Genomic DNA, 20,782 nt, shown 5'->3' on the forward strand with positions numbered 1-20,782 from the left:
AATCGAACACAAGTCCCTGGTGCTGTGAGGCCACAGTGCTCACCACTGAACCACCATGCCGCCCCCAATGTGACACCATAATTTCATTTTCTTATCCGACCCTTATTTCATGCTTCCTTAATTTGCCGTTGACGAGAACTCCATATCAGTGACCAGTGAAGCTTCTCTATTCTTGGAATAGGAGCTGTGTGAACAATCAGTCTTTGAACACTTCTTGTCATTACCTATGCTTTGTAAAGAAGTATCCGTTGTATAATAACTTATTTCACCTGCCACCATGTCCTTATAGCACTATCCATTGTTTTAAGATGTATGCAGGTTTGGTATATTAAAAGCTGCCTGTAGATGTAATTTACTAGTGCCTGTAGTTTCAAGAGGCAGTTCTTCTCTTATAATGGAAGTTATGTCGCACTAAGCACTGCTTTCGTGGTGGTGTGGGGTCTTTACACTTTTTAATGGATGTGTAATTGCTTTCATGAAAAGCTAGTACAGATAGATTTCCTGTAACGTTGTAGTTGGATTCCAGCGAAACCTCGCTTAAAAGAAGTAATGGGGCCAATGGGAAAAGTGGGGTCCGTGCAGATCTGCAAAAAATATCACTCATGATCACTCAAACATCAACCAAAAGTCTAACGCAAAGTGTAGCACAGCCTGAATGAAGGTTGAAATGATGTTTATTAAGGAAACAAAAGTAAGTTTAACATGGTACATTTAAATGTAAAAAAAGCTGCTCCCTGTGCAGTATCTCTCACAGCTGCTCTGTGAGCAGCTGACAATGCGCATGCGCGGACAGAGCAGACATTGTACGTGTGCAGAATGTCTCAAAACCAGCACTGATATCTCACATGCGCAGACACTGCCATGTGTGCAGAACAGCAAGAATATCGGAGCATGCGCAGAATGACAGATTTCGGTATGCAATCGGCACATGCATAGAACGAAGCACGCGATCCGATCCCTACTGGAATTGCGCTATTGCTAATTGAGGGAAGCATTCTCCCAAATACCGTTCGCTAATTCTTCAGCAATGTTATAGCCAAATCGTGCTACTGAAATGTGCGTTATCCCAGAACTGCCTGTATACTGAAGTAACTTTCAACAGCTTGCCATAATTTATTTGACAAGGATCCTGGTCTAGTTTTATTTAGCATTTAATAATTTGGTAGCAACTATTGCTTGCAAGTATTTGTATAAATTTGAATAGCTTAGATAAATGACAGCATATGATGTTTTCATCAGAATCTCTATTTGCTCCTCAGTGTTTAGAGATCCAGATAGCAATCCTTACAGTTTGCTAGACAACACAGAAACGGATCAAACAGCAGACACTGATGGTAGTGAGTCTCACAGCAGCACAAATCGCCGCAGGAGATCACGTAGGCGTAGGACAGATGATGATGCCACTATGATTGATGGAATGACAGAATCTGACAGTGCTTCAGTGAATGAGAATGGTTTAGGTATGTATATATCAAATTTATTCATAATTTTAAAGATTATAATTGTCCAACTAAAATTTCAATTGAATTGACTCCAAGCATAGATTGCTGTTGTAAATAAAACATTAAAGAGAAAGCCTCCATCACACTTTGCATTTGCAGATGATAATGAACGAAAACCACAGCGGCGTAATCGTAGCCGCAGGCGTCGTTTACGTGGTCAAATTGAAAGCTCATTGAGCAGAGACAGCCAGCCAGGTAACAGCTGAAACTAGCATGTTAGGGTTTTTGGAGTTCTGATATTTTTGACGATGTCATTTTTCCACATTCTCTAACTAATTAAATTTAAATAACACCTTTCTGAGCTTGAGTGGTCAACCTGCTTTGAAAATCTAACACATTTTAGTTTTTGTTTAGTCTGTATTAAAATACCATCTTTAATTAGTAATCAATGAAAAAATTTGGGGAGGAAAAGAATTTCGGAATTGCCATGATACATACATCCAAATAATAACTTCCAAATAAGCATATCATGTGCTTGATTTCCTTTCACCTTGTTGTAAACTGCTAAAGAGTCTGTAATTACTAGTGGGTTTGCTTAGTTTGTGTTTTGAGACAAAGTTATAGATACTATGAAAAGTCAATGTTCTGGATGGCTCAGATTTCAAGTCAGAATAATACAGACCAGAAAGATCCTCAGTTTTATTTAATTGATTCTAGCCTGGGCAGGAGCTAGAGTATTACTGTTAATTTTAGCACTAGAAGGTTGGGAAAGAGAAACTTGAAGTCTTGAGCATATTGTGTAACAACTGCTGTTGACTGTGTGTGCACTTCTGCGAGAGTCAGGAATAGCTGTGATATCCTTCTTAGTTTGTGCTGCTACTTATCGAATCTCTCAGAGGAATCAGTACATTTTTATAAGGGAAGAAGAAACTTATCCTTTTCAATTTTATATCCAATATCCTTCAGAATGTTACCAAAATCTGCTTCTGTCATCCTTTTCAGGAAATGTACTGCAAATCACAATTTGTTACATCAAATTTCTCATCTGTCTTATTGTCTATTATGTTAAACTTATGTTCACTCATTTGCTAAGTGAAATAAGTTTTTTTTTATGTACTCTTTTCGAAACTTTTTTTAAACACCATTTCCATAAACAATCTAATTCTAAGAATAGAACAGCTTCTTTTGTGTCTCCACATATATTCTTTACCTCTAATTCAATTTTGATAAATTTGTGCTCCCATCACCAAGTCCTTGATATTCTTCCCAAAGTGTCCAGAATTAGATTCAATTTCAGCTGAGGACAAAATTTGTAAAGTTTACTCCAAAATTGCAGTTCCATGATTAAAAACTTCTGTTTAGAAAACAATGGATCCCAGTATTTGTTTTAAACAGTCATCATGTTATCAACTTGTCCTTTATGATCTCCGGTCCCTTGTTCCTGCACCCCATTTATAACTATGATTAAGATTAATTTACCTGTCCTGTTCCTTTTTTTTCTTAAATGTATCACTTTGTACTTCAGAGTTAAATACAATAATGTAAGAAAATTGTGGAACTACACAAGGCCACATCTGTGGAGAGAAAATGAGTTAATGTGTCAGGTCAGTGAGGAACTATCATCAGAACTATTCTGATTACATTAAACCTAACTGGGATGAAAGAAAAACATACAGATAGTACCTCCTTTGTGCATTCTCCATGGCAGTGCCTCAACCAATCAGACTCCATTTGGCAACCAATCAGCACCATTTTTTTTAATGCTGCATAAATTGTTGTTGCCTTTGAAATTTATGTTTTTGCATCTGTCCTAATGAGTGCAAGATGAAAACCTTCAACAGCATTCCTCTTTTCACCAGTACCCAAATTCTGTGTTTTATTTTAATTTCACCTATTTTTCTAATCAACCTTTTCTGAGTTGTTACTGCATGCCTCCTGGAGCAGGTGGGACTTGAAGCTGGGCCTTTTGATTCAGGAGTGTCGGCGCTGTCACTGCACCACAAGAGACTCCCGTCCAAATTTTGTATTACCAAACAAATCATATTTCCACTTGCACAGCAGCTATTTTTTTTTTAATATGATTGAAGGAGTCACCAGTTGCTTATTGTTTGAGGAGTCATGTAACATTACTACTGTATATAGTTTAGCTAGATTAAATTTGCAAATAAAATAGAAATTTGGTTATGTGATTTCACTGTGTTTTTAAAAATTAGAAGAAATCAGGGAAGAACTGTTGGTGTAAACTAATTAGGATTATAAGGAAAATTGAGCTTTAGTCCTAATGTTATCATGGTCAACCTGCTTTGAAAATCTAACACAATTTAATTTTTGAATATCCTGTTTTCAAAGAACACAAACCTTTAATGAGGAATCATTGAAAAGATTTGGGGAGAAAAATTTCGGGAATGCAGAAAAACAAGTTGGACAGATATTAAACATAATTCAGTTTCCAAATAAACGTATGTGCTTGATCTGATCATACCTTGGTACATACTGCTGAAGAATCTCTCGTTAGTAATTGTTTTCCTTCAGTTTGTACTTTGAGACACTTTAAGAATGTTATTTGTTAAATGCATACTTCGAAGCTTGCTCCTGGCACTGAAAATACAGAAGTATAAAGTGGAAAGAAGCCAGTTGGGCAATGTAGCTAATTCAGAAATGTTATTAAAATATATATAGGATGCTGAGACTTGCAGTTGTTCCTGTATATTGATAACTTGGATAAAGTTCCATGTCAAACGGCCCGTCACATGTCTCCTATTTTGCTAAGTTGTGTAGGTAAGAACAGAAGGTTACAGAATGATGTTAGTACATGAAGTGACTTGGAAAAACATTAGAGAGAGAATTTGACTTTGGAGGCCATTCACTTGGGATACAAGAAACACAAAATAAAACATTTTCTTAATACCAAGAGACTAGGGGCAATGTACCAGCATGGGAATTTAATGCCTGTATACACCAGAATCTAAAAGCTTTTGCACAAGTACAGAAAATAATTGTAAAGACTAATAAATGTTTTATTTTGAGGTGATAGAATCATTCAGTCAAGTCTGCACCAATAAAAAAAACTACTCTAAATTTGAGTCCCACTTTCTAACGCTCATCCCATAGTCTTAAATATTTTAACATTTAAGTACTCATCAAAGTACTTATTTAAAGATTGAAGTTTCCTGACTCAACCATCCTCCAAGCAATGAATTCCAGATTTCCACCTTGCCCTGGGTAGAAATATTTTTCCTCAAATTTCTTCTAAACATCCTGCTTTGACCTTAAAGTTATGCTTATTGTTATTGAACCTTTAACTTGGAGGAACAGCTGCTTTCTATCCGCCATGAATCTGGGCCTCCTGGCTCAGAGGTAGGGACACTATTACTGCACTACAAGAGCCCATTCTATGCCTATCATAATCTTTTATACTACAATCTCTTGTAAATATGCAAGCATTATGTATGTCGTCTTAACTACCCATGTAACCGGTCCTATAGCCTTCAGGGATCTGTGGACAAGCTCCCCAAGATTCTTCTGTTTCCCTGAGCTTCCGAGTGTCATGTCATTCATTGAGTACTCATTGTTACTACTTCCAAATTGCATCACATCGCATTTTAATTAGAGTTAAATTGCATCTGACCAATTCATTTATCTCTTCTAAGATTGTGTCTTCCCATTGTCAACCAAACAAATTTTCATGTAATCTGCAAACTTACTTATTCTCTCCACTCCAGAAGAAATATGTATACGTCTGCATCATCTGTGTCAGGAACACCAAATGATCCAGCACTGATACCTGTGATATGTAACTAGATACTGGTGCCCAGCCTTCTACCCCCACCCACTGTCTCTTATAATTAAACACATTTTGAATCCAACTTGCCAAGTTAGCCTGGATCCCATGTGCTTTTATCATCTTTATCAATCTTCCAAGTGGAACCTTGAAATCCATTTTGGCGACATCAACTTCACTATTGTCAGCTACGCACCTGGCCACCATCTTAAAAATTCAATCAAATTTGTTGTGCATGACCCCCCTCTGACAAAACCACTCTCATGCTCCCTGATAAAATCTTGCCTGTCCAAATGGAGATTTTTTTTTCCCAGTAGTTTCCTGTAATTCCCTGGGATATCTGTACCACTTTTCTTGTAAAGTGAAACTACGTTCTGTTGGAATTCAAATGAAAAGTCATACTTCAGTTGTGCAGTATTTTGGTTAGACTTCATCTGTGTTCACTCTTGAACTTGTACCTCAAATGTTGGCTTGGAGGGGCTATACTGTAATACAGATTCATCAGATGACATAATAAAAATTGATTAATCATCCCTGACCATCTAAATTGAAATGAATACATAAGTGAGATACTCAGAATGATAAAGGGGTTTGATAAATTGTTTCTTCAGGTGGAGTAATAGGGGGTGAAACAGAGTGAAATCTTGAAATGATAAGAAAGCTATTCAGCAAACCTCAAGTGTTTGTTTTTAATTTTATGCTTGCAGTAGTGCAAATATGAAACCATGACTTTCATAAGTCGATGATACTGTCAGGTGAAAGTTGAATAGAAGTAACTTTTTTTGGGTAGTTGTAATAGTGTATATCAAAAGCGAGTAAACAGAGTTGAAGAACATATAAGCTTTGAGTAAAGCAAAACAGGCTTGAGGGACCAAAAGTAATGTTTCTGCTATGCTTAAATAGAATATCTTGTGATAGTTGCTGTTTTAATAAGAGTTGGTCAGTATAAAAACAAATCTTTTTGGTGTCTACATTTTCTCAGATGTAATTTTACCTATCTCTGGATTTAGAGTTAATAGGTAATGGGTACTGTGTTAGCTGAATTGTTTGATTAGATTTAGATTAGATTACATTACATTACAGTGTGGAAACAGGCCCATCGGCCCAACAAGTCCACACCGACCCGCCGAAGCCTAACCCACCCATACCCTTACATTTACCCCTTACCTAACACTACGGGCAATTTAGCATGGCCAATTCACCTGACCTGCACATCTTTGGACTGTGGGAGGAAACCGGAGCACCCGGAGGAAACCCACGCAGACACTGGGAAAACGTGCAAACTCCACACAGTCAGTCGCCTGAGGCGGGAATTGAACCCACATCTCTGGCGCTGAGGCAGCAGTGCTAACCACTGTGCCACCATGCCGCCCATGCTCCCCATGGGGGAGAATGATTTAAAATTTTGATAACACTAGTTTATTGCAAAAAAAATTTTTATTCTCAACTAAAACTATTGCTACCTCCTTTCAGTGCCATGATCTAATCTACTGTTGAATAACATCCTAAAGAGCAGGTTATGATTACATTTTTGATTTCTCCTTTCCCTTTTGGAAAAGCGTTAAGTTTGTCTATTATATTTTACAGTCTGTGTTGAGAACATTTCACGTTGGAAAATAGAAAGGCACAACCCTTGTAAAAACTGAAGTAGAGTGTACTTTGTACAAGGGCACATGCATGTATAAATTAATAGAGCCTAATCAGTTTTGCAGTCATAGAGATGTACAGCATGGAAACAGACTCTTCGGTCCAACCCGTCCATGTCGACCAGATATCCCAACCCAATCTAGTCCCACCTGCCAGCACCCGGTCCATATCCCTCCAAACCCTTCCTATTCATATACCCATCCAAATGCCTCTTAAATGTTGCAATTGTACCAGCCTCCACCACATCCTCTGGCAGCTCATTCCATACACATACCACCCTCTGCGTGAAAAAGTTGCCCCTGAGGTCTCTCTTATATCTTTCCCCTCTCACCCTAAACCTATGCCCTCTAGGTCTGGACTCCCCGACCCCAGGGAAAACACTGTCTATTTATCCTATCCATGCCCTTCATAATTTTGTAATCCTCTATAAGGTCACCCCTCAGCCTCCGACGCTCCAGGGAAACAGCCCCAGCCTGTTCAGCCTCTCCCTGTAGCTCAGATCCTCCAACCCTGGCAACATCCTTGTAAATCTTTTCTGAACCCTTTCAAGTTTCACAACATCTTTCCAATAGGAAGGAGACCAGAATTGCATGCAATATTCCAACAGCGGCCTAACCAATGTCCTGTACAGCTGCAACATGACCTTCCAACTCCTGTACTCCAATACTCTGACCAATAAAGGAAAGCATACCAGACGCCGCCTTCACTATCCTATCTACCTACGACTCCACTTTCAAGGAGCTATGAATCTGCACTCCAAGGTCTCTTTGTTCAGCAACACTCCCTAGGACCTTACCATTAAGTGTATAAGTCCTGCTAAGATTTGCTTTCCCAAAATGCAGCACCTCGCATTTATCTGAATTAAACTCCATCTGCCACTTCTCAGCCCATTGGCCCATTTGGTCGAGATCCTGTTGTAATCTGAGGTAACCCTCTTCGCTGTCCACTACACCTCCAATTTTGGTGTCATCTGCAAACTTACTAACTGTAACTCTTATGCTCGCAAGTTCCTTGTTGTGTTTGGAAATGTTTGGTTTAAAGTAAAAATTATAGATAAATCAACAGCAGAATGTAAATTTTCTAATTGCTTCATACTTAATTCAACATCTGCAATAATACCAACCACAAATAGAGTTTTCTAAATAAATTATGGGAGAGAGTAATGTTTGCGTATTTTCTAGGCTGCATAGAATATGATTGTGATGCAATGAGTATTTTGGTAATAATCTCTCAAAAAGCCTTATGTTTGTGTGGTGGTGTAATTTCTTGTAAGCATATTATATCTGTCCTGTTTTCTCAGGTCAGCCAATTCATTTTTGATTGCTTACCTCTACAGATGCTGAAAAATGGAGCATCCACTAAATAGTTCTGCAATATTTGATCAATTATCTATTCAAAATAATCAAAGTGTTAATAAGAATTTAAGCAATGGAAACTCCTCTCACATCAGCTCATAGCTCATCTTGCAATTCAGTATTTATCCAAGCTAAACGCATTACATTTTACAATATTACGTTTTTAAAATGCATTCACTTAGATATTAATTCTGCACCATTTTTCTCCCTCTCCTCCCCACTGAAACATGTACTTTGTTTCTTTAAAGGAGTATATCCACAAGTGTGTTCCATATTTTGATAACTGTGTGCAGACATGTTTCTTGATTTCAGTCATAAATTTATCTTTTGCCACTTTTAACTTGTTCCCTTCTTCTAACTTATGTTAGATTTTGAGTAATATTTTGGATTTGCAGTTACCATTTTATTAACTAAACTGCATATCTCAATCAGTTCTCCGATGCCTCGTTTTTAGACTGAAAGACCTGAGTTTTCCCACTTCATCCTCCGCTCATATCTTTTGACACTAAGAACTGTGTGGCAGTTCTGTGTTGTCTTAGTCATTTCAATGTTTTGCTCTTCTGCCTTTGGTGACTGGACCTGATCAGAGATTGGACTTTATTAGATGGTTTGATCCTGACTTGCGATAACATAAAGTAAAAAAGATTTTTTAAAAAGTGCGGAGAAACTCAGCAGGTCTGGCAGCATCTGTGGACAGAGAAACTGAGTTAATGGTTCAAGTCTGACATGACTCTTCAGAATTTAGTTGTTTTGGACTTGAACCATTAACTGTTTCTCTGTCCATAGTTGCTTCCAGCTCTGCCTGAGTTTCTTCAGAACTGTTTTATTTCAGATTTCCAGCATTGACACTGCTTTGCTTTTATCATCCGGCATGTTTCCAATATGTTGATTTTGTAGTTTAGCGTCCTGCTGTCTTTGGTTGATGCAACATGCTGTTTAAGTATGTTCAGCATTCAAACTAGAAGTTCTCAAATTTTTCAATCTTTTAGCTTTATCCTTTGCTTTTTCAGTGCAGTTTATGAAGTACTTGTGTTACCTGATCCTTTCTATACTCTAATTTTCACTAGCCTACATTAGATTTCAACTGGTTAGAACATTGCCCAAATCTAATACTTGTATTGTGAGTATATCTCTAAAGTTTACAAGTCCTTGTAGAACATTTTAAATTATGGATATTTCTGTGATGATTGGTAAAACACCAGATGTGATATCGAGACCTGTATTTGGGGAGAAAATGTTTGATAAATCTGAGTATTAACTGTTTGTACTAGTTCTGTCTGGGGGAAAAAAGTGTTGAGAATATAAAAGCTAGAGCAGATACTGGTGCGTTTTTGTTCTGATGAAGTTAGAGCTGTGCTGTATTCTTGGCTGTATTACCTAATTTCAGTTAGTTATCACAATGTAGTTTATTATCTGCTTGGAGGAATGTCTGAGTCATGCTAGTTCAGAAATAAAAAGATTTTAAATGTTTTAAGCTTGTGATGTTTACATGGTAAAAGCAGTAATAATCGCATCTGTGATGTCAGATCTTTTAAAATCTTCAGTGGCAATGATGAACATCCCTTCTGTTCAGTTGAGTGGTATCGTGGCATTGTCAGTAAAAAAAATTAATTTACTTTTTTAATTTTCATAATATTGGATATCATTGTGCTATCTTCATATCAGTGGAGCCAATTCTGAAAAAAAAGGTGGAATTTGTTTGTTTTCATTTGTGTCACATTGCTTGTTTGGTGTATGTTTATCTGTTATGAAAATTGCTCAGGATTTCTTTGCCCACAGGATTCAGTTTGTTGAACTTCTGTATTTATCAAATACAAATATTCTGGATCACCAGTAAAAGTTTTGCAGTTGAGAAATGAGCTAGTATCAGTTATTTTAACCTCAACAAAGAGAGCTTAAGTGGGCTAATTTTGTGTCTTGTTATTGATATTTTTTCATTCAGTATTAGAACTTGTTTTCAAGTCCACAAGTGATTCAAACAAGATTGAGTTTTTGACAAACTGGAAGCAGGATAGGGGAGAGGTGGTGTTGGAAGAGGTAGGTTAAAGCCAGAAATCTCAAATGTAGTTAGAATTTCCACTGGTAAAATCTCATCTCCTATTGAATGTGTATAGCTGCAAGAAAATAAATTATTGATGAGTTATTGAGAATGACCAGGAAAGTCAGATTAGTGTAGTAGAAGGTGGATATTAAATACTGAAGTGATGATGAGGACTTGACAGGTTAAATGGCATGTTTCCATGTTCTAATATTATATGATTTCAGATCCTTAAATTGTTTAATCCAATTTTATCTTAGTTATTTCACTGAGTAATTTAAAAGCTAATTTGAGTTCCTCTTGGATAGATTAGATTAGATTAGATTAGATTAGATTACTTACAGTGCGGAAACAGGCCCTTCGGCCCAACAAGTCCACACCGACCCGCCGAAGCACAACCCACCCATTCCCCTACATTAATCCCTTTTACCTAACACTATGATAGAGGAATGATCAATTAACCATAAGTCTACTTATTATCTTAAGTGCATTGGGTATGTTGAAAATATTGGGTGCTTAGGAATTGATTTTTTTTAAAAATCCAGTTGTAAACTGAGTCATCGTCTTTTTATTAAAACAGAAATTAATACAAATATCTAACAAAGGGATTTACAAATTACCACAATGTTCACCAAACATTGATCACTTCATTAAATGTAGGAAATACCTTAATTAAGTTTAATAACAGTTCATAAAAACGCATTGGTTCAGGAAATAGTGGTACTGGATATAAACAAAAGTACGACCTCTGTACATGAAATATTCACAGGAAACATGTATTATAGTTGTAGCAAATTTAAAGGGAATAACTATTACTTTTTTAAAAGTCTTGCCTAACCATTGATTTAATCCCAAGTGCACCTTGCATCATTGTATTACAATATTGCATATAACTGTTTGTCTGCCTTAACTAAATAGGAAGTGCTTAATTAAATTGTAATGTTGGCATGTGTTCAGAAGATGCTTGCAAAGACATTTAATCCTTGCAGTTCATCTAGCAATGTGCACAATGAGGTGTATAAAGAGTTTTTTGTTTTCAATGACAGTAACTGTAGCTGATTACATATCTCGAGCGGAATCACAGAGCCGACAACGGGTCCAGCCTAAAGAGAATCTTGCATCCAGCAAAAATGCAACTACGTTGGTAAGATCTTGAACAATGAAATTGGTAGTAAAACTGATAGCCTGGTTGTATCTATTATTGGTCATGTGGTTGCAGTTACATTATGAGCTACTGAAATAAGGAAAGCATCAATTTTGGCTATGGGAAGTTTCTTGCAGTTGCAGTTTCAGAGTAAAGAACTGACAGTCACCAATTTTTTTGTTAAAATTGTGTGGCTAGTCAGATGGATTTAGTTTTAATTTTTGAGTATAAACATCAGCACAACACAAAACCAAAAGTGAGCAATTCATCTTTTGACATTAACACTTCTGTGATGTTCCAATAATAAATTTGCTGATTTTTGTGACAACTTTACATTACACAAATGCCAGATGTGCAATTTTATTGGGGAATTCATGTTCATGCATTTCCATTTTTCTGATGTGAAGTCAGTTATACAGCCCAAAATACTTTGCATGAGTGTCAGCTTTCAAGTTACCAATTGTCATTTTTTTTAAAGTGCTAACTTGTAGCTTGTACCTCCATTATGGCACACTGAGTTAGGAATAAGATGAGCACTTCTTTACATAGAGTTGTTAAGATTTGGAATGCGCTGCCTGGGAGAGTGGTGGATGTGGATTCCATAGCAGGTCTTGAGAGAGAGCAAGATATATATGTGTTGAATTCAGAGTGCTATGGTGATAGGGCTTGAGATTGGGACCAGCTGGGAAGCTCTTTTAGGAGCTGGTATAAACACGTTGAGTCGAGTAGGCTCCTGTACTATAACTAGATTAGATTAGATTAGATTACTTACAGTGTTCCTTCGGCCCAACAAGTCCACACCGACCCGCCGAAGCGCAACCCACCCATACCCCTACATTTACCCCTTTAACCTAACACTACAGGCAATTTAGCATGGCCAATTCACCTGACCCGCACATCTTTGGACTGTGGGAGGAAACCAGAGCACCCGGAGGAAACCCACGCAGACACGGGGAGAATGTGCAAACTCCACACAGTCAGTCGCCTGAGTCGGGAATTGAACCCGGGTCTCTGGCGCTGTGAGGCAGCAGTGCTAAACACTGTGCCACCGTGCCACAACTAAATAATTGCTCATTAAAGCAAGCTGTACATAATAAGATACAAAGTTTGCAGTGGGCTTAATATATTAGTTCTTACCTCATTCCACAAGAGATGATGAGAGGACATCTGTGACCGTAAGGATGAAGCCTGTTCAGCCTTTCCCCTATCTATCAACACGGTGCCAAAATGGTAAGCATTGCTGTCACATGGCACCAGAGACCTGGGTTTGATTCCAGCCTTGGGTGACTTGGTCCATGTGGAGTTTGCATATTTTCCCCATATCTGCATCGGTTTATGTCGGATGCTCAGGTTTCCTTCCACAAGTTGTCAACTCCACTGTCACACTATCAGTGTTGATAGATGAAGGTATGACAAATCCTGGACCATGACACTTGTCAACCTGATAATCAAATCCTACCATAATATGGTTTGCTACTCTCGATGTTCCTTCGTTTGGAATGTTTGTCAGGCATTATCAGCATACAGTAGTGCTCTGAAGACGACTCAGGTGAGCAAGGCTAAAAAGTTCCATTAGTTGTAGGCATCCTGTGTGACTTGCAAATATGTGAAAACAGTAAAGAAATGAATATGCTAGAGTGTGCCTAGCCCCCACTGTCACTACTAGAACACAACCATTTGATCCACTGTGAATCTGAAAGGGTTGCAGTGTTTCCTGCCATAATTGATTTGACTTATCATCTTATGTAAAAAGATCACTTTGATCAGCTTCATTGTGCAGTTTTCTCCTGTGGCTTAAATAGATCCCTTCTCCTCACTTGGTCAAGTGCTTTGCTGAGATGGATGAAGGTAATATATAGTGGTCTCTCTCTTTCACCGCATTTCTCATGGCTGCTTAAATGAGAATATGTAAGTTATGGATCTTCTGGTCTGAAACCACGCTGAGATTTATGATAGATATGTTCAGCTAAGGCCTCCAGCCTGACAGGAGACAACATAAACAAATATTTCTCCCATGATCAAATACTGCTTGGCAACACTGATGGGTTCCTTCACTGTTAGGTTAGCCTCAGTGAAAGTAAGGCTTAGTAGTGAGGTGCCTTACTAACTAATTAGAGTCTGTTCTGATATATTGCAATAGTTCCCTTCCCATGCATTCCCAGGTTATAAGAAAATCACATAATAGCAGCACCATTTAAACTAATGGGACCAGAATTGTGTTATAGCCAATATAGGTAAGGAAAGTTTGTGTTCTACAAACAGTGGTCTAAATTCTTCAATTGTGTTACTACCAAATTGGGTTGAAGAAACACTCATTATAGCAGAACTGACTGTATTGCAGTTGCTGTGGTCACTCTTGTTCTTGTAAAAGGTTCCAGAGTTGGCATCATCATGCATATCCTGGGGTTACTACAATTTCCCTCCTGCAGAGACTGAAGTTCATGCAGATGCTGGAGGAGTGCCATTTTTGTATGCTTATTGCGTTAAGGTGGTGCAGCATTAGCGCCTGAAGCTTTCCCCATAATAAGTGAGTCAGTAGCTTAACTGTGCTGTTCCACTGTGGGTTCAACATGTTACGGCAGAGCTTTCTGTCATGTCTCGAGTCTGCTTGGTAAGTGTTCTCCTTAGAGTTCAGCTCAAAATACTGTTTCACCATTTTCTCTAATTGTTTATTGCAGTTAGTCATAACCAAATCTTAGTTTTCCCTTTTTTTTTGCTGATGGGCCTTTTGCCTTGTTGATTCAGTCACACATGCCCTCAGTATTCCCTGTGTTGAAGGACGTTGGATGCTTGGCCAGATTTGTAACTGGGAGTCATTGGTATACCACCTAGCAGTCTTTAGTACTTTTCATTGAGTGACTCTAGGTAATTCTGTTTTCTCACTTGGATCTTTCCTGTAATTAATGAGGACACACTGCTTGGCAACATTGATGGGTTCCTTCACTGTTACATTAGTTTCAGACGAATTAGCATTTTGAGCTCTTGCTTCCCATATGTTGAGAGTGTGACATTCTAGTTATCTTGAATGTGTTTCATTTTGCTTCCGTGCTCTGGGAATGTCTGTTCATGTGATGTTAAACTGACACTGGCTGGCATTGATTACGAGTATCTCATTTTTCTTTGAATGAAAAAGCTTTGAGGTTGCATCCTTACCGTGCTGTACACAAGTATCATATGGTATCTGCATGTGATAAGAATACTATTCAGAGAGTCACATTTGGTGATGATGCAATTTAGTTGCCACTGCCCTGATCATGGATATGTCTCGGCTCATTCTGAAAGGTGTTAGTTGCACAAAACTTATGGTAACAACAAAACTTAAGGAATTTCTTGTCTGTTCTAATTTATCTTTCCTGGACTATGATGTCTGAGATCAGAGTTCCATGTTGAATTTCCCCAGTAGATAAAGATGCCTTTAGTTAAGGATTCTGCTGATAACAGTGTGAAGCTCCTCGTAGAGCTCGTCTTTTGTCTAGCATGTAGCCTTTACTGCAAGGAACTTACTACTCTCAACAATAGACAGAAATCTAAAAAAATGCAGAATTTGTTCCTTCTTTGTGCCTGTCAACTCAAATAGGGCCAATTAATCTGAGGTGTCTGCTCCAACACTATTTCACTACTGAGATGAAAGACCAGTTCTTGGAGGAGCTTGACAGTGCTTTCAAGAGACCTAAGAGAGAGAGGATTTACTGAGAGCAGATCACAAAGAGAAATGTTACATATTCATCTCCCATATGTAGGCATGCTGGTTGATGTTCCATATTGATGACATCTGTTTTGCATTATTGATCAGTTGTATTTTTTCAGACTTGGCAACATCTTCAAATCTCCATTGTACCCTCTTAAATGCAGTTATATGCTTTCTATGATAACTAGTATTTGTAGAGTGTAACTAATGATTTATATAGTTTTAGCATAACTTACCTGTTCTTATAATATATGCCTTGGCTAATAAAGGGAAGGATTTCACATGCTTTCTTAAAAACCTTATTGACCTGTCCAGTAGCCTTCATGGACTTTTCCATAATCATTTCTAAGTCCACCACTCCCTCAACACTCCTGAGTATTTTTCTATTAATTGTGCATTCCCGGCTCTCCCAAATGCATCATCTCTTACTTCTGTAGGTTAAGTTCCATTTGTCACTTTTCTGCCCACTTGACCAGTTCTCTTTACCTGATGAAGGAACAGCGCTCTGAAAGTTAGTACTTCTAAATATCCTGTTGGACTATAACCTGATGATGTGTGATTGTTAACTTTGCCCATCCCAGTCCAACACTGGTACCCCCACATCATTGCTGTTACTGGGATAGATTGAGGATTGGTTAACAGGAAGAAAACAGGATAGGAATAAATGGGTAATTTGCAAGTTGGCATGCTGTTACTAGCAGGGTGTCACAATGATCGATGTTTGGGCTTCAGCTGTTCACAATCAATATCTATTATTTGGATGTGGGGACCAAATATTATAATTGCAATTGTGGTTGACAAAAAGTGGGAATGAGAGTTGTGAAGATAATGCAAATAAGTTTCAAGGCAATTTGGACAGTATGAATGAATGGGAATGAATATGACAAGTAGAAAATAACAGTGTGAGGTTAACCACTTGGAGTAACTGAGATGCAAAGTATTTCTTGATTGGCAAAATTGGGAAATGTTGGTATTGATATGAATAAAGTCATCCAGGTTCCTTTGGACAAGTCACTGCAAGCTAATGTGCAAGTGCGGCAAGCAGTTAAGGCAATTAAGCAATTAAAAATAGTATATTGACCTTTTCTGCATGATGATTTGAGTACAAGATTCAAGGTGTCTTGCTTCAATGGTGTAGATTCTTGGTAGGACTGTACCTGGTGGAATTTTATTTCCCTTTCCCAAGGAAGGATACACTTTTCATTGAAGATCGCAGATGATGTTTATCAAACTTTAGTTCTGAAATGGTGGGGATAGCTTGGAAAATGGAGGAGCGGGCTTGAAGAGCTGAATGGTATGTTCCTGCTCCTGTTCTATGCCAAACAATTTGGGTTTATCGCTCATAAGTGCTTTCCCTTATGTTTGTGTTCCCACTGCAACAAAACCAGTGTGACTACTCTCTGTCTCAAGCCTGAACTAAATCTATGGGACTGCTGGGCTGTCCAAATATCAGGATCCCTGTTGGCCTCCCCACTTGAGACCAAGGGAATGGCATTGGCTGGTTGCAAATGGTGTTTTGCTTTTATGTCCCCTTTACAATTTTTGACAAGATTTACTCCCTTACCCTTCAATTCCAGCAAGATATCACAAGGCAGTGGAGACATTTGGCCATATCTGGAAATTTGGTTCATAAATACCAGGGGGTGCCCAAATGGTCTGCACACTGCAAAACCTCTGGGTTCCTCTGAAACTTGGAAGGAAGGCATTTCTGAATACTTGTCGATGACAGCTTCTTCTTGCACATATGGCTGTCTTCATTGCATTGCAACTAGCCAGTGGAGTGGGCTAAACCTGAGTGCAAACTTATGCACAGTTGGAAAGCATGCTAGTTCCCTATAATCCACTAGATACATCATATCAACCTTTTGGATGGACTATTAGCTGCTGATCATAACAAATGTTTATGACTTGTCTTTGCTGTGGCTACTGAATTAGAGCTGATTTTTATTTTAAAAAACTAATACGTTCACTCTAGTTATCAGTTGCTGGCAACTTTGGACACACAGGCTAATTTGATTTGATTTTCAACGCCAGTCTCTGGATTTTCCTTCGGTGGAGAAGAATTAATAATAACTGATTTTATGAACCATGGCTGCACTGAAAAAAGAATCTTTAAATTAAGCTGCTGTTATAAAATCCCACTTAATTGATTAAGACATTTTAGCAGCTAAAATCCCATATATCCTGAATGTTTGTTTCAATTGTATTACAGGAATAAAATTCACTAGTGTTAATGTAATTGCCCTTTGGAGACTATGATGTTGAGATGGCCTTTAGAAACACATTTTTGGGTACATGGCATTGTTAAGGTCTTTTGGTATCATTTATTTGAAGCTCTAACTAAGTAGTAAAACAATATTGAGATCAGTGTTATACTGACAGTTGTATTTAATGTGTTTCTTGAGAAAGATCCTCTACATGCAGGAAGGACTGTATCAATAAATAGTATTGAATGTATGGGTTGTGAAATACATAGGATTTCAAGAGGGGCTAGATTTTATTTTTAACACATTTTAGAATTGATGCAAACTTGAATCAAACTGATAATCACTGATTTCTGATTACATCACAACAGGGTTTCAGTGACCGGTACCAAGATTGAAACTTATTCCCTTTCAACAATTCAAGGCTATCACCTAGTGTCAGCATCAAGCAATTGTTAATCAGTTATAACACAAGTTGCAGAAAGAGTAATTTCATCTTATTTCTGCCGGCAATGAAGTTGAACCCTGTTTTGAAGAGCAATGTTCTTCTCTCCATGAAACCACAAGATAATTTTTAATGAGGAAGCTATTTATCTATCAACAGCTTTCTTCCTCCTGCATCTCCAACCTTACTGTAGCATTATTATTTTCTAAATGATTCTCCCCATGAATCCCATTATGTTTTATTTCTTATTGGTCTTAAAGTTATGTATTATGAGTTTAATGCCCAAAAGTTTAATCTTTTGGATAATTATTTCTGCAATCTTGACAGTTCTGTATACATTCAGAAAATACTTCATTGCTCGGTTGAAAGGCTTGTTTCTCCCCTATTTCCTCTTAACAGATCCCTGATGCTAGGGATCAGTTTTTTGGCTGTACTGTACTTTAGTCCTGCACGTCCTTTGGTAATTTAGAAAACTGCCAAACATCAGTTCATAACTGCCAACATCACATCTTCAAAAATGCACAGTTAACCCATCTGCTATATCAGTATTACCTCATCCTCACGCCTTCACCTTTCCTCCATGTATCATGGTGTTCCAACTCCATGCTTACTGTTGTGAAGCTTGCTATTTGAACCTTCTCATCTGGCTTCTAGTTTTTTGCACGTATACACTGCTTGCTGAAGAAATAAGTTGCATTCCTTTGTTATCTGGGTTCATGGGACTGCATTGCAAAACTCAGGCAGTGCAAGTACAAAAGTAGGAATGAGTCTACAATAATGGCTTCTCCTCCTTACCCTGCATTGCCACCTCTGGTGTAACTCAGTTACCTTTGGCCTTCCTCTATCTGCTGTCATTACATCAACCTTCACGTGTATACTGATTTAAATGCAGTTTAGAAGTACAGTGATGAGGCTTGTGTGGAAATTTTAAGTACTGGCACAGAATCCAATTTCTGTGTCATAGACTAGTAATACAGTACATGTAAGTTATTGTCTTTGTATAGAGTTTGTGATGTTTGAACAAATTCAGTAAGTAATTAAAAACTATTCTAATTCATTGTCAATGAGTTATGGGAAATTTGTTGGCAAACACCAAAATATCTGCTGCAAGAAGTAGCTTGTTGGAGGAAAGACTGAAATATAATCTAAATTAATGTATATTAATGCATTAAATTGATTGCCCCAAGAACTAAGCTTTTCTGGTAGTTGTCAAGTGTATGTACATACAGGGAAAAGCTTCGTTTGTGAGCAGTATAGGCAGATCATAGTAAGCAAGGGTATACAGATCATAGCATGAAAAAACTTGGACAGTGTAGGCAAACAGATTACACCACGAGGCAATGTCAACATTAAAAGATCAACAACATTATTTGAAGTTAGAGAATCTTTTACATATAAAGCTGTTTCTAGAAAGTGTTTTTTTTTGCCTTTAACAATAAAAATAAACTTAGATCAAATATTCCTAAATTATTTGTTTAACATTTGAGAATCTTATTTATTACTTGTATCCTGTACAAATCTGAATTACTTTTTACAGTACCTACTTTGAACATTCAGCTGTGTGAAGAAGATTGTTCCTCTTTCTTTCAAAGTTAACTATTTCACTTAAAACACTCATGTTCAGCAGGTGCAAGAAGATACGATTGATGAACATTTTCCTGCTATCAAGACCGTTAATGGAATGAACAGTGTACCTGGTGATGAAGCTCATACACACAAGGTTTCGAAGGAAAGCCAACAAAGAGATTACCAAGGAAATGGAACTAAAGTTGTGGTGAATGGTGTTTCTTAAACATTACCCACCATCGTCCAGTTCTGCATAAATTGTGTTTTCTAATAGTGCTTGTAAAAGCTTGCCAAAGATAGAATAAGGACTGCCAGACTTTACGGCGCACTTTTTTTCTAGTTCCTCCGTACTGGAATGGAGATCAGAGGGTTCTTGAATAAAACACTTGTATAAATTTGTTTTTCACCTAGTTAAGTTCTCAATACATTAATCAGATATTGTGCCTTCAGACAATAGATGCAAAATTAAAAGAACTAGCTGGTTGTAGGAAAATGTTTTGAAATGTTTAAAATAAACTTCAGATTATTCTGAAGATGGAGATCATTGACATATACTGGATAAAAGCATTGGCTGCTTTTTGTCAAGTTCTCCAATATGCAACCACTTCTGAGGAAAACAATAGAAAATGCAGTTTCAAAATTTTGCACTGAATTGTAAATTTAACATTTGGTATGCTAGGTGATACTAGTCTGGAAACTGGTCAATTTTACTAAATCTCTGTAGGTTTTTTTAATACTGTATGTAGAAAAATTGCAGACCACTGGAGAATACTCATTTGCATCTATACATCTGCAGGGACATTGGGATGAGATTGGCAGTGACTGTTTACAAAGGGGCTTGTTTGGTTTATTTATTAAATGTACAGTATTTAAAAATCAAGCAATGCTTTGGATGTTACACTAAACTGGTTGTAGATGTCATTGCCAAAATAATCCAACTATTGTAAGATTAAGTTCCAGAGAAACGATTTTCCATGTAAACTACATTTGTTAGAGTCCTTAGAGTATTTTTATTTTCCGTTTTGATTGGTTGATGTGCAATATGTTTTGTATGCAGATAGTTGATAAATAAAGTTTGATCTTCCATCTTCTGACTTAAAATATGCAAACATTAATGTTTTCTGGAATTTTATTGAAAAACATTTTAAATTGATTTCAAGTCTGAGAATGTTTTCATTTCTATATGTATTGTCAAGTAATATTTCTAGAATACAGCTTTTATTGAAAGACAAAAGTTGTACTACTTCCCCACACACTCTAGTATTTCCCCAGGATCACAGCAATTATCACAAACTTTACAGCTCAATATTCTCCAAGTGATTGGAGGTCCACAATCTCGCTCAAAATTATAATACGCATGGGATCTTAATCTTTTTGACCCCCTTGTGATATTTGGTCAAACGTGTAATGTCACTTGGTTTGTTTCATCATTACAAATTTTACAAGATATTAAAGTTTTTGTTTTATAATGA

General features: G+C 37.4%; 1 protein-coding gene across 4 annotated transcripts in view; it reads left to right on the forward strand.

Moving 5' to 3' along the window:
* fxr1 (FMR1 autosomal homolog 1) overlaps positions 1–20,419 on the forward strand; it is a 110,774-nt gene extending 90,355 nt beyond the window's left edge. Inside the window, exons 14-17 of one of the 4 annotated variants that reach the window (XM_043702361.2) lie at positions 1,260–1,460; positions 1,602–1,697; positions 11,310–11,407; positions 19,369–20,419. In XM_043702361.2, coding sequence (XP_043558296.1) covers positions 1,260–1,460; positions 1,602–1,697; positions 11,310–11,407; positions 19,369–19,536 — 563 coding nt within the window. In that variant the 3' untranslated portion in view covers positions 19,537–20,419. The remainder of the gene's footprint in view (positions 1–1,259; positions 1,461–1,601; positions 1,698–11,309; positions 11,408–19,368) is intronic. The other 3 variants (XM_043702362.2, XM_043702363.2, XM_087993529.1) reach the window with 3 other exon arrangements.
* The last annotated feature ends 363 nt before the right edge of the window (positions 20,420–20,782 follow it).

Source organism: Chiloscyllium plagiosum, unplaced genomic scaffold, assembly GCF_037043375.1.
Source record: "Chiloscyllium plagiosum isolate Xiang-an unplaced genomic scaffold, Cpla_swu_hap1 HiC_scaffold_13, whole genome shotgun sequence".
In the NCBI taxonomy this organism is placed as follows: Eukaryota; Metazoa; Chordata; class Chondrichthyes; order Orectolobiformes; family Hemiscylliidae; genus Chiloscyllium; species Chiloscyllium plagiosum.